The 15330-nt window shown below is 38.2% G+C and overlaps 1 protein-coding gene across 1 annotated transcript in view; it reads right to left on the bottom strand.

Moving 5' to 3' along the window:
• Positions 1–1659: 1659 nt before the first annotated feature.
• SCCPDH (saccharopine dehydrogenase (putative)) overlaps positions 1660–15330 on the bottom strand; it is a 40281-nt gene continuing 26610 nt past the window's right edge. Inside the window, exons 10-12 of the mRNA XM_029230959.1 lie at positions 4704–4815; positions 3357–3438; positions 1660–2291 (exon numbers count right to left, since the gene is read on the bottom strand). Of these exons, the coding sequence (XP_029086792.1) occupies positions 2186–2291; positions 3357–3438; positions 4704–4815 (300 nt within the window). The 3' untranslated portion in view covers positions 1660–2185. The remainder of the gene's footprint in view (positions 2292–3356; positions 3439–4703; positions 4816–15330) is intronic.

Here is a 15330-nt window from a genome sequence, read left to right on the forward strand (position 1 = left end):
AGGCTTGTAAAGAAAACTTTTGCGGCCTTAGACAGACTAACAATAGCAGCAATAACAGAGACTTATCCAGGGCTTACTGTGTGCCAGGCACTAATCTAAGTGCTAAACATCTGTGAGCTCATTTAATTTTCACCATAATTCTATGAATTTGGCCCTATTACTTTCCCCATTTTGAGGCTTTAAAGGTTAAACAAACGAGGCTTGTCCAGGCCACTGTAAGCAGTGGGCTGACTCTGGGACTGCATTCCTCCTAACCAAAGGCCTGGGGCCTTAATATGCAGGACTGTCCCAAGGAGCAGTTTGACTGATTTGCATAAGAACAGGAAGGAGGCAACAGAGGTGACAACTCCAATACTTGCTCCCTAAAATATAAAGTTAGGGGCACTGAAACTCTACTGGCAGGAAAGGCTATCAAGGGCTCCAAGAGGGGTCTCTCTGGGAAGGCAGAGGCATCTGGGCTGGTGACTTCAGCTTACTACCAGGACCCAAGGGCTTATGGGAGGGGCTTGGGTTTTGCCTGTAGCTCAGGTCCTGGCTGAGTGTATGCACATGAACTAAAATATAACCTGTAACCTTGGAGCCCAAGTGTGGAGCTCCATGTTGGTGATGGCAGGGACAAGGGTCAGCAAGGCATCACAGAACCCAGGAAAGCCTTTGTCCTTGAGGCAGGATAGCAGTGAGGCCATGGGAAGCAGGAACGACTTCTACCTCTTGGACTGAGACTTAAAGTTCTTGGACAATTTGCTTGAGGCAAGTAAATATACTTTCTGCAAGTGAGCAGGTGGAGCCTTGGAGGGTTAGAAAGAATATCAGGACGAGACACTTATACCTCAAGCTGGAGGACAGGGTCACACAGGTGGTCACATATCAGCATCAACACTAGAGCACAACACAGCACTCGTTGCAAAAGTGGAAAGATGCACATGGAGTCTCACCCAGTAGCTCCCCAGTGCAGATCTAAGCCACGGATTCCTAGGGCCCAACCGTCACACCTCCCGAATGCAAATTCCTGGGGTCCGCTGGGGAACCTATATTGTTTGTGGTTCGGATATGCAGCTAGTCATGAGATCTCTCGCTCTTGTCCATCTTCCTGATTTTAGAGATGATAAAACCTCTTCTAAGGTCCCACAAATTAGTGCACAGCTGAGACCCGATTCGACCAGCCCTGGGCAGAGGAAGCAAAGTTAGGATGGACAGTACTATCACCAAGGATCTCCCTCTTCAAGTTAAACAGACCCTCTTTCTTCTGTACAGGCAGCACAGTTGGACCTCCCAACATGAGTAGGATTCCTATCAATGTCATGCCTCTCACTGCAGAGTAGAAACTCCATGAAGGCAATGGCTGTCCTCTTTACATAATGAACCTAACAGAACACTGATGTGTGCTTATTATATGCTAATTACAAAAGGAAAAGTCCTTTGCCTTATTTTTGGGCTTCAGTGGAAACCTGGTTAAAATATAAAAAGTAAATTAGAGAAAAATTTTGCTTAGGCAGTGAAAATCAATAGAAACTTACCAGCTATATCCTTAAACCTAAGGCACACAGGTACAGAACCAGGGAAAATGAATGATAAGCCCAATTATTAGCAGTACACAGACCACTTAGGAAGCACATTTCTACCACTACTCAAATACACAGGCACGTCCAAACACAGAACCACTGTTCAATTGACAATCCTTTATTATTAAACTTAGGTAAGAGTCCAAATTCAGTCAGTGTGGATGGGTGAAAAAGTAGGCTAATATAGCAAAAACTGCAGTTTCATTTGGCAAAGGCCTACACTATGCAGAGAAATTCATGGGGAAGTGAGATCACATTCAATATCATGGCAAGGAAAAGAGCAGCTGCCGTCTTACATGACCACCAGCCTGGGCGTGTCAGCCACAGAGAAAGCCACCCATCCCACCCTCTGATCTTCCAGCTCACTTAAAAAACTGACCTTGAATTCTTCCATGAAAAAGTCAAATATTAATTTTTTCTCACAAGCAATAAAATCACAAAAATCAGCTAAGATTTGAAATTTAGCGTAAGCTAGTACAATTCCCTGCTTTTACTGTATACATATTTTAGATTTGACAATCTTTTCCACATATAGTCAGACAGGCTTATAGAAGAATTTCCAATATCAAATTAAAAAGCTGTTAATTCATGCATTTTATGACTTCGGTTAATTATTCAAATGTTTAGACTTCAGAGCTGCTAATGACACTAAATTCAATGCCACGTTGGTTGAGTCTGTCAATCAACTTTGTTCTGGAGAAAGCTGCCCCAGGAGTGAAGACCCCACCCCTGTAAGACAATAACAAGATGAAACAGTGCACAAAGCCCAGCTCCAGCCCTTTCCTCTGCTAGTGTGATTTACTGGAGGACTAGCTATCGAATCAATGCAGAGCTTATAAAAACCTGATTCTTGATTCCATAATGGACTGGTTTTGGTTCCATTCCTAAAATCAGCCAAATGAGCAAGTAGCTATTATTCAGGAGTAAACTAGTACCCAGCAAACCCATCTAGGTTGGTTCAGTGACTAATGAGACTGTTTCCATGATACCGGTGTGTGTGTTGGAAGGGGCACACTGAGGGTGATTAACCCAAGTAACAGCTGCTGTTTATAAAGTCAGCCCTTAGACTCAGGAGGATTAAACACACACATGGGCAAAATAAATTTAGGTAATCAATTATTACTAAAGCATAAACAAGACAATTTGGATGAAAAAGAAGTTTCTTTAAATGTAATGGGTAACATTTAGAAAATGCTAAATATTTTCAAAGAATATACAAATATTTGAAGAAAATTTAATTAGGTTTCACTTTATATAATTTTTATGTTTATTACTTACTACTGTTTCAGGTCAGACCTAAATTTATTTGTTTCTAAGCCTGCAGGCCTATGCTCATTTGTAAAGTTGGCCTACTTTTAGGGTAACAGCTATATGCTCCAGAAAGATAGTTCACTTGATACTTATCTAGCCAGGATGCCATGAATCAACTCATGCTTGGGGTCAGGGTTTCCACTGCCAGCTGGGTATCATTCAGCATGGATTAGGGGCTCCTGCCAATAACATTTAACTACAGGGACCTTTTTTTGAGTAGCTGACTTTGGATCTGAGTTATTTTCAGGAGGAACTGAAGCATGGCTCTCAAACTTTTCTGTCTCCTCTCATTTACTTCTGCACTGTTCCTAGAGGCCAATAAGGAACCGTCCTTCTCACAATATTAAGTTTACCTCTATCTTTGGATCAAAGGTACTGTAAATGCTTATGTACAAACCCAATGCCTGAAAACTGAACCAAGATAAGCTAAAATATAACATAAATGAAAAAGATATCTTCAAATTTGAAGAAAACCAGACTTACGCCTTAGGAAGATCAGAGGCATCAGTTAGTAGAGTTATGGCTGCCTGGACCATGGCTATGGGGGTAGCCACATAGCCAGCTTCTGCAGATAACAGGTGATGAAAGAAAAAGAAAGTATTCATAAAATATGCATTCAACAACACCCAAAAATCAAATGGTAGATTTTATATCTAAGTATCAGTGTACAGAATTTCCTCAATAAATACTCTGTTCATGTAATAACAAAAATAACAACATTTATATAGTACTTATTAAGTGTTAGGAACTGTATTAAGAGCTTTAAATCCATTAAACTCATTTAATTCTCCTAACAATCTAGGCTAGTACTATTTTACGCTGATTTTACAGATGAGGAAACTGAGGCATAGAGAGGTTAAGAGACTCATTCAAATTCACAAAGTTAGGTAGTGGTTGGGCCAGAATCACATGCAGGCAGCCGGCTCAAGTCCACACTCTTACCAATAATCCTAGGTTTCTTGTTTCTCTATTCATACACTACACTGATCTTTATCAATCAAATACATCAAACTTCACTTTTGAAAAAAGACTCCATTTCTTAAAGAACAACTGAGTAACTCTCAAAGAAGTCTAACTTTAAGAAGTAACTTTAAAAGAAGTCTATAAACAAGGAGAACATTAGTGTTTATATTCATGTTAAATAAGAACATAGCTTTTCTTAAAAACCCAGGTGGAAATTTGAAAAAAAGGCAAGACGCAAAGATATCTTTGCTATTGGGCTTGATTAAAACTGCACAACAGACCCTCTGTGATCTATTAGGAATGATGGTAATTAAACTTATACTGTAGTTCACAAGTGGGATTGTCTCTGTACAGTTCTCTAAAATATACAGCATAAGTTATTGAATGTTTTGGAGTGATAGTTCTTTTTAACAATCTATCAAAACTTTTACCTTGCCCAGAAAAATGCACATGTGCACACACTTTACAAACAATGTCAGGGTGATCCAGACTCCAAAAAAGCTTGGATCACAGCTTTGATTATGTTATAACTACACTGCTTTAAAGTGACCCTTGACTATAAGAATAGAACAGATAAATATCAATCAGCCCCTTGTCTTCTTAATATTAAAAATTCCACTCAGAATTACTGAATCATACTGAAAGAAAAAAAAAAACAGAGAGAGGGACACAACAATAAAATTGAATGATACCAATAATTCCAATCCTTCTTTTGACAGAATTATTTATCATTATTACTTAAATAGTTTGTGCAAATTTATCTCTAAAACAAATAAACTTTGAAAAGAAACTGCTGTAATAGCATACCACTTTATAGCTTAAGACAATGTAAAACTCCCAAGCACTCTTAAGTCACATGTGAAATACCTGGTCCTTTCACCTGAGTACAAATTCTGATATTTGGTTTGTTCTTATCAGGACCAAAGCCTTGGCTGTACCCTTGACCAAAAAATGTCAACGTAAACGATGAGGCATCAATCTGAGGAAAAGAAAGCAAAGGGTTTATTAAATAAATATGTCATTTCCTCCTTGAACACAATAAAACCTACTAATATACTTCATATAAGACATTTTCAATAAATAAAAAAATCAATATTCTATCTGCCAGAATATCCCGTCATCCTTTACTTAAGCATGGAGCAAAATATAATTCTTTGAAGAACAACAAGTTTTGCTGACTGGAGTGATGTTGAGAGGAGTGAGGTAGTGAGGAATAAAGCTGGTACAAAGATGAGTCTTAGGTTGTGGCTGAAAGAAGAACAGCACCACCAGAATAGGCAGTTTCAGAGGAAAAGCTGGAGGTAGTTTTTATTTTAGGATAGAATATGGTACTCGGGCTTTAGCTATCTGTTTGAGGTGACAAGACAAAAAGAGTCAACAAGTAACGGCAGTATGGGCCTAGGGTATAGATATAAAATTGCTCCACTTTGAAGTGTAAAAATTTGATTCAAAAATTAAATTATAGAAGATCTATCCAAGCATCTGCACAATCACTAAATTTAGAAATAAAATAACAAAGCCATGGTGAACAAATTTTTATTAAGTATCAACCAAGGGTCAGACACTATGTTAGGTCCTGAGACATAAATAAAGTATTAATAAAATTAAAAGAAAAGAAAAGAAAAAGAAAAAGCATTCCTGGAGCTTACAGTTTAGTGTGTGTGGAAATATATACATATATATACACACACATACACATAAGAGATCTAATAACAATATGAGACATGAATCAGAAGTGCAGGACTAATTTAGCAGAGAGCATTATTAAGTTTACTGAGGAAGAGGTGAGTGCACGCGCGCGTGCGCACACGCACGCGCACACGCACACATACACACACACATTCTAATAGCGAAGTTTATTACATAGAAAAGTAAGGTGAGTACCAGAAAGGAGAAACCATTATTTAAAGGCAAAATCAGACAAGGATGCCACAAGAAAAGAAAATGACAGCCAATGTCACTGATGAACATAAGTGCAAAAATCCTCAACAAAATATTAGCAAACTGAATTCAACAATATATTAAAAGGACCATATACCATGATCAAGTGGGATTTAGTTTAGGGATGCAAGGATGGTTCAACATCCATGAATCAGTCAATGTGATATACCACGTTAACAAAATAAAGGATAAAAATCATATGATCATCTCAAATGCAGAAAAAGCATTTGACAAAATTCAACATCCATTTATGATAAAAAGTCTCAGCAAAGTGGGTATATAGAGGGGATATACTTCAACATAATAAAGGCCATATATGACAACCAATTGCTAACATCATACTCAATGGTGAAAAGCTGAAAGCTTTTCTTCTATGGTCAGGAACAAGACACGAGTGCCCACTCTTGTCGATAGTATTCAGCATGGTATTGGAAGTTCTATCCAGAGCAGTTTGGCTAGAAAATGAAATAAAAGGTATCCAGGGCTTCCCTGGTGGCGCAGTGGTTGAGAGTCTGCCTGTCGATGCAGGGGATACGGGTTCGTGCCCTGGTCCGGGAAGATCCCACATGCCGCGGAGCAGCTGGGCCCGTGAGCCGTGGCCACTGGGCCTGTGCATCCGGAGCCTGTGCTCCGCCATGGGAGAGGCCACAGCAGTGAGAGGCCCATGTACCGCAAAAAAAAAAAGGTATCCAAATTGGAAAGGAAGAAGTAATACCGTCACTATTTGCAGATGACATGATGTTATGTATAGAAAACCCTAAAGATTCCATCAAAAAATCAGAACTAAAATGAATTCAGTAAAGTCATGGGATACAAAATCAACACCCCAAAATCTGTTTCATTTCTATACATTAATGAACTATCAGAAAGAAATATTAAGAAAGCAATCCCGTTTACAAATGCATCAAAAAGAATAAAACATCCAGGAATAAATATAACCAAGGAGGTGAAAGACCTACATGCTGAAAACTACAAGACATTAACAAAAGAAATTGAAGACCCAAATAAATGGAGACAGTCCATAATCATGGATTGAGAGAATATCATTATAATGTGCACACTACACAAAGCAATCTACAGATTCAATGCAATCCCTATCAAAATACAAATGGCATATTTCACAGAACTAGAACAATAAATCCTAAAGTCTATATAAAACCAGAAAAGACTCCAAATAGCCAAAGAAATCTTTGCAAGAAGAATGAAGCTGGAGGTACCATGCTCCCTGATTTCAAACAATATTACAATGCTATAGTAATTAAAACAGTATGGTATTGGCATAAAAACAGGCACATAGATCAACAGAACAGCACAGAGAACCCAGACATAAACCCACACATATGTGGTCAATTAATTTATGACAAAGGAGCCAAAAATATTCAATGGGGAAAGGACAGTCTCTTCAACAGATGGCGTTGAAAAAATGTAACTGGACTGCTTCTTACACCATACACAAAAATTAACTCAAAATGGATTAGAGACGAATATAAGACCTGGAACCATACATCTCTTAGAAGAAAACATAGGCAGTAAGTTCCTTGACATAGGTATTAAAGATGCTTTTTCTGAACTTGACACCAGAAACAGAAACAAAAGCAAAAATAAACAAGTAAGATTATATCAAAGTAAAATGCTTCTGTGCAGCAAAGGCAACCATGAACAAAATGAAAAGGCAACCTACTAAATGGGAGAAAATATTACAAATCACATATCTGATAAGTGGCTATTACCCCCAAAATATAAAGAACTAATACAACTCACTAGCAAAAACCAAACACTTGAACTGAAAAATGCGCAGAAGATCAGAAGACATTTTTCCAAAGAAGACATACAGATGGCCAATAGGTGCATGAAAAGATGCTCTACATCATTAATCATGAGGGAAATGCACATCAAACCACAATGAGATATCACCTCACACCTGTCAGAATGGCTACCATCAAAAAACTAGAAACAGAGGAATGACCAAGATGGTGGAGTTTAGGAAGTCCCTGAACACACCAAAATTATAACTATATACAGAACAACTATCAATGAGAACAACCTGAAGACTAGCAGAAAATATTTTCAACAACTAAAGATATAAAGAAGAAACCACAACAAGATGGGTAGGAGAAGCAGAGATGCAGTGTAGGCAAGACCCAAACTCCCAGGTAGGCAACTCCCAAATGGAAGGATAATCACAATTACAGGCATCCTCCCCAGGGAGCGAGGGGTCTGAGCCTCACACTGGGCTCTCCCCAGCCCGGGGGTCCTGTACCAGGAAAACAAGCCCCCAGAACATCTGGCTTTGAAGGCTAGCAGGGCTTGCATACAGAGAGCTGGAGGGCCATAGGAAACAGAGATTACACTCTTAAAGGACTCTCACAAAATCTCACATGCTCTGAAATCCAATGCAGAGGTAGTAATATGAAAGGAGCCCAGGTCAACCCACTTGCTGATCTTGGAGAGCCTTCCAGGGAGGCAGAAGGGAACTGGGACTCCCTCTGGGGACAGAGATGCTAATGGGAGCCATTTGGGGGCACCTGTTCTGCCATGAGGACACTGGTGCTGGCAAGCACCATTTTGGGGTCCTCCCTCCATCTCATTAGCATCAGGTGCTTCCCTGCCCAGTAGGAGACCAATACCAGCCCTGGGACTCCCTGGGTCCTGCAGCCAGCTATGTTGGGACCCCAGTACTGCTCACCCCAGGGTGGTGGCACCAGCCTGAGCCCCCTGGATACCTGGCGCAGCATGCCATGACTTGGCCACACCTACTATCAGGCTGGTACCAGCCCAGGACCCCCAGGGCCCTGCAGACAGCCTCTCCAGGTCCAGGCCATGCCCACCAGAAGGGCAGTAGCCTCGGCATGAGGCAGGGCCTGGCAGCCATCTGGGGGCCAGCTCGGCCTACTAGTGTGCCCACAGTAGTCAGAAAGGCCCATACAGCCCACATAGGGGGCACTGCTAGAGCATATAGCTCCGGTGACCAGTGGGGAGTATGCTGCTAGGCCCCACTCAAAGTCTCCTACAGGAGGCCATTCTCCAGGATTGCAAAATGTAACTGACTTACCTAATATTATACACAGAAATAAAACACAGAGACATAGGCAAAAGGAGCCAACAGAGGAATGTGTTCCAAAAAAGAACAAAATAAAACACCAGAAGAACTAAGATAAGTGGAGATAAGCAATCTACTTGATAAAGAGTTCAAGATAATGATCATAAAGGTACTCAAAGATGCTTGGGTGAAGAACGGATGAACACAGTGAGAAGTATAACAAAGAGTTTGAAAATATAAAGAAGAACCAAACATAGCTGAAGAACGTAATAACTGAAATAAAAAATACATGAGAAGAAATCAACAGTAGATTAAAGATACAGATCAGTAAACTGAGAGTAGTGGAAATCATCCAAGCTGAACAGAAAAGACAATGTTTAAAAATGAGAACAGTTAAAGATACCTCTAGGTACTAATGTACTAATTTACTAATATTTGCATTACAGGGTACCAGAAGGAGAAGAGAGAGAAAGGGGGGAACTTATCTGAAGAAAAAATGGCTGAAAACCTCTCTAACTTAGGAAACAGACATCCAAGCCCAGAAAACACAGAGGGTTCCAAACAATATGAACCCAAAGATATCTACACCAAGACATACTGTGATTAAGATGGTAAAAATTAAAGATGAAGAGAGACTCTTAAAAGCAGAAAGAGAAAAGCAAGCAGTTATGTACAAGGTAACTCCCGTAAGGCTATCAGCTGACTTTTCAGCATAAACTTTGCCAGGAAGAAGGGAGTGGCATGACATATTTTAAAGTAATGAAAGGAAAAACCCTACAACCAAGAATACTCTACCCAGCAAGGCTATCATTCAGATTTAAAGGGAAGTTTTACAGACAAGCAAAAAGCTAAAAGAGCTCAGCACCACTAAACAGGCTTTACAAGAAACATTAAAGGGACCTTTCTAAGTGGAAAAGCAAAGACTACAACTAGAAATATAAAAATTATGAAAGGAAAAATCTCATCGGTAAAGGCAAATATATAGTAAAGGTAGTAGACCAACTACTTGTAAAGCTAGCAGAAAAGTTAAAGGACAAAAGTAGTAAAATCACCTATTTTTACAGTAAGTAGTTAAGGGATACACAAAATAAAAAGATGTAAAATATGATTTCAAAAACATTAACATGGGGCTTCCCTGGTGGCGCAGTGGTTGAGAGTCCGCCTGCCGATGCAGGGGACACGGGTTTGTGCCCCGGTCCGGGAAGATCCCACATGCCGCAGAGCGGCTGGGCCCGTGAGCCATGGCCGCTGAACCTGTGCGTCCGGAGCCTGTGCTCCGCAACGGGAGAGACCACAGCAGTGAGAGGCCCGTGTACCGCAAAAAACAAACAAACAAACGAAAAACCAAAAAACATTAACATGGGGTAGGGGGGAGTAAAAATGCAGGGTTGTTAGAAATGTGTTCGAACTTAAAGAGATCAGTAACTTATAATAATCACAAATATATACAGGTTGCTATATATAAACCTCATGGTAACCCCAAACCAAAAATCTATAATAGATACACACAAAAAAGAAAGAGATCCAAACATAACACTAAAGATAGTCATCAAATTACATGGGAAGAGAGAAAAAGAAGAAAAAAATCAAAAAACTACAAAAACAACCAGAAAACAATTAACAAAATGGTAGTAAGTACATACCTATCAATAATTACAGTAAATGTAAATGGACTAAATGCTCTACTCAAAAGACATAGAGTGACTGAATGGATACATAAACAAGACCCATATATATGCTACTTACAAGAGACTCACTTCAGATATAAAGACACACATAGACTGAAAGTGAGGGAATGGAAAACGGTATTCCATGTGAAAAAAAATGAAAAGAAAGCCAGAGTAGCAATACTTATATCAGAGAAAATAGACTTTAAAACCAAGACTATAACAAGAGATAAAGATGGATATTACTAAGTAGAAAGGGACCAATCCAACAGGAGGCTATAACAACAATCCAACATAGGAGTACCTAAATACATAAAGCAAATCTTAACAAACATACAAGGAGAAACTGACAGTAACATAATCATAGTAGGAGACTTTAACACCTCACTAACATCAATGAACACATCACATAAACAGAAAATCAATAAGGAAACTCTGGCCTTAAATGACATATTACACTAGATGAACTTAATAGATATATACAAAGCAATCCATCCAAAAGCAGCAGAATACACATTCTTTCCAAGTACACACGGACATTCTCCAGTATAGACCACATGCTAGGCCACAGAATAAGGCTTGGTAAATTTAAGAAAACTGAAATCATATCAAGCATCTTTTCCAACCACAACACTATGAAACCAGAAATCAACTATAAGGAAAAACTGCAAAAATCAAACATGTGAAGGATAAACAACATGCTACTAAACAACAAATGGCTTAATGAAGAAAGAGGATATCAAAAAAATACCTGGAGACGCATGAAAATGGAAACACAACAATCCAAAATCTACAGGACACAGGAAAAGCAGTTCTAAGGGGGAAGCTTACAGCATTACAAGCCAACCTCAGGAAACAAGCAAACAAAATTCAAGTAAATAACCTAACTTTACACCTAAAGGAACTAGAAAAATAAGAACAAACAAGACTCAAAGTTAGTAGAAGGAAAGGAATCATAAAGATCAGGGCAGAAATAAATGAAATAGAGGCTACAACAACAATAGAAATGATCAATGAAACTAAAAGCTGATTCTTTGGATAGATAAACAAAATTGATAAACTTTTAGCCAGACTCATCAAGAAAGAAAGAGAGCTCAAATAAATAAAATCAGAACTGAAAAAGGAGAAGTTACAATTGATATCACAGAAACACAAGGGATCATAAAAGATTTCTGAAACAACTGCATGTGAATAAAATGGACAATATAGAAATGGATGAATTCCTAGAAATGTACAATCTCCCAAGGTGGAATCAAGAAAAAATAGAAAATATAAACAGACTGGTTACCAGGAATGAAACTGAATCAGTAATTTAAAAAACCCTCAACTCCCAATAAACAAAAGTCCAGTACCAGAAGGCTTCACAGGTGAATTCTACCAAACATTTAAAGAAGAGTTAATGCCTAACCTTCTCAAACTATCCCAAAAAAATGCAGAGGAAGAAATGCTTCCAAAGTCATTCTATGAACATGCATCACCGATACCAAAACCAGACAAAGATATCACAAAAAAAGAAAATTACAAGCCAATATATTGATGAACATAGATGCAAAAATCCTCAACAAAATGTTAGCAAACTGAATTCAACAATACATTAAAAGAATCATATACCATGATCAAGTGGGATTTATCCTGGGATGTAAGGTTAATTCAATAACTGTAAATCAATCATTGTGATACAGGGTATACAGGGAACATACTGGGTATACAGGGAACATACTTCAACATAATAAAGGCCATATATGACAAGCCCACAGCTAACATCATCCTCAATGGTGAAAATCTGAAGGCATTTCCTCTAACATCAGGAAGAAGACAAGAGTGCCCACTCTTGCCACTTTTATTCAACATAGTATTGGAAGTCCTAGCCACAACAATCAGACAAGAAAAAAGAAATACAAGGAATCTAAATTGGAAAGAAAGAAGTAAAACTGTTGCTGTTTGCAGAGGTCACAATACTACATACCACAGATCCTAAAGATGCCACCAAAAAACTATTAAAACTAATAAATGAAATTAGTAAAGTTGCAGGATATGATACAAAGTTAATATACAGAAATCTGTTGTATTTCTATACACTAACAACAAACAATTATTAAGAGATTAAGAAAACAATCTCATTTACAATCGCATCAAAAGGAATAATACCCAGTAAAAATCTAACCAATGAGGTAAAATACCTGAAAAATTATAAGACGCTGATGAAAGAAACTGAAGACGACACATAGAAAGATACACCATGCTCGTGGATTGTAAGAATTAATATTGTTAAAATGACAATACTACCCAAGGGAATCTAGAGAATGAATGCAACACCTATCAAAATACCAATGGCATTTTTCACAGACCGAGACCAAGTAATTCTTAATTGTGAAGTCAAAAGACCTCAAATAGTCAAAATAATCCTGAGAAAGAACAACAAAGCTGGAAGTGTCATCTTCCCTAATTTCAAACTATACTACAAAGGTACAGTAATCAAAACAGTATGGTACTGGGAATTCCCTGGTGGTCCAGCAGCTAGGACTCCATGCTTCCACTGCAGGGGGCACAGGTTTGATTCCTGGTCATGGAACTAAGATCCCGCAAGCCACATGGCATGGCCAAAAAAACAAAAAACAACGCAAAAAACCCAGTATGGTACTGGCAGAAAAAAACAGACACATAGATCAGTGGAACAGAATAGAGAGCTCAGAGATAATCCCACACTTACATGTTTAATCTACGACAAAGGAGGCAAGAATATACAACAGGAAAGACAACCTCTTTAATAAATTGTGTTGGGAAAACTGGACAGCTATATGCAAAAAATCAAACTGGACTACTGTCTCACACCATATAGAAAAATAAACTCAAAGTAGATTAAAAACTTAAGTGTAAAACCTGAAACCACAAAAATCTCTAGAAGAAAATATAAGTAGTATGCTCTTTGACATTGGTCTTAGCAATATTTTACTGGGTATGTCTCCTCAGTCAAGGGAAACAAAAGCAAAAATAAACAAGTGGGACTACATTAAATTGAATTTTGCACCGTGAAGGAAACTATCAACAAAACAAAAAGACTGCCTACTGAATGGAAGAAGATATTTGCAAACAATATATCTAATAAGGGGTTAATAACTAAAATATACAAAGAATGTATACATCTCAACATCAACAAAACCCCAAACAACCTGATTAAAAATGGGCAGTGGAACGGAATAGACATTTTTCCAAAAAAATATATACAGATGGCCAACAGACACATGAAAATATGCTCAATATCACTAATCATCAGGGAAATGCAAATCAAAACCATAATATCACCTCACACCTGTCAGAACAGCTATTATCAAAAAAGACAAATAAGTGTTGATATGGAGAAAAAGGAACCCTTGTGAATTGTTGGTGGGTATGTAAATTGAATGCCACTATAGAAGAGAGTATGGAGGTTCCTCAAAAAATTAAAAACAGAACTAGCATATGATCCAGCAAGTCCACTCCCAGATATTTATTTGAAGAAAACAAAAACACTAATTTGAAAAACATATACGCATCCCCATGTTCACTACGGCATTATTTACAATAGCCAAGACGTGGAAACAACCTAAATGTCCACTAATGGATAAAGAAAATGCAGTGTGTATATATGTATGTGTGTGTGTGCGTGCGCGCATATATATATTAAGGTCATATATACAGAGAACAGATTGGTGGTTGTCAGAGGCAGGGGGTAGGGGTGGAAGAAATCAATGAACTGGATATCTTTTTTAGATTAAATAAATTGAATAAAAAATAAAAAGATAGGAGCTTTTCAGTACATTTATCAAAATTAGGTAACTATTATTTAAAAGTAGCAATAGATTCATCTACTAATGTATGCCCAAGGTCATATGCTGTCAAAGGCCAATAATACCAAAGAAGATGAATTCCAAATAAAAACAGGAGGAAGCCAAGTTGGATACGTTTCACAAAAGAAACCAAGTGGACTTCCTTGGTGCAAAGATATTTGGCAGCTTTCTCAGGCATGACCACTTTTCCTTCCCATTTCCCTCACTTCATTCTACAACATGTAGCCTTATAAATGCCTGAGCATTACATTATAAATTGTAAGTGAGTTCATGAGATCTGAGCAGAGATTATCTTAAAATAATAGGATGAAAAAAGTAAAATAATAGGATGGCATCCAGGCCTTTCAAGGCCTGATTGATTGTTCACTATACACTAAATCTCCCAGAATTAGTGTTGGCAAGTAGAGAAGAAAGGAAAAGAGGAAACAAATAGGGAGAGAAGTTACTGATTTTTTTCTGTCCAAACATGTTTAAGGGAGAGGATAACTCTTCCAGGCTACCTGCACTGTAGTCCATCTCTTGTGAAGATTGATTCCACCAAAAAAAAAAAAAAAGTGAATTGTCTTCTGTAATTTGCTTAAATGGAGAGAATAAGTAAGCAGGACAATGCCTTGTTCTGAAATTATCTTACCTACCTAATAGATATATTTCTGGTTAATTAATTGCATTCTGGTTTATATACCTCAGGCTCTTGTGAATTAGTTACAGTGAGTAACCAATTCTTCTGGCCGTGATAAATCTAAACAGTGTTAAGAACCCATATAATGATTAGTAAGTTTCAGCACTGGAATCAGGACCATTGTAAGCGCTTCCTTCTTTTCACACTTACACTGCTCCTACACCAGTGGTTTCTAATTTTTAACTCAAGAACCCCTTTCGGGGGAAAAAGTCGAGAAGGGATGCGGTAGCATGGTGGATCGCAGTCTGACATGGCTAGAACATACAACTGAAGAGGAACAGGGTGTGAACAAAGTCAGACACACAGGCTGTACTTGTCTCCTCCCCTGCCTGAGGCACAC

The sequence above is a fragment of the Monodon monoceros genome, unplaced genomic scaffold (assembly GCF_005190385.1).
Source record: "Monodon monoceros isolate NGI ecotype Baffin Bay Population unplaced genomic scaffold, NGI_Narwhal_1 Super_Scaffold_18, whole genome shotgun sequence".
In the NCBI taxonomy this organism is placed as follows: domain Eukaryota; kingdom Metazoa; phylum Chordata; class Mammalia; order Artiodactyla; family Monodontidae; genus Monodon; species Monodon monoceros.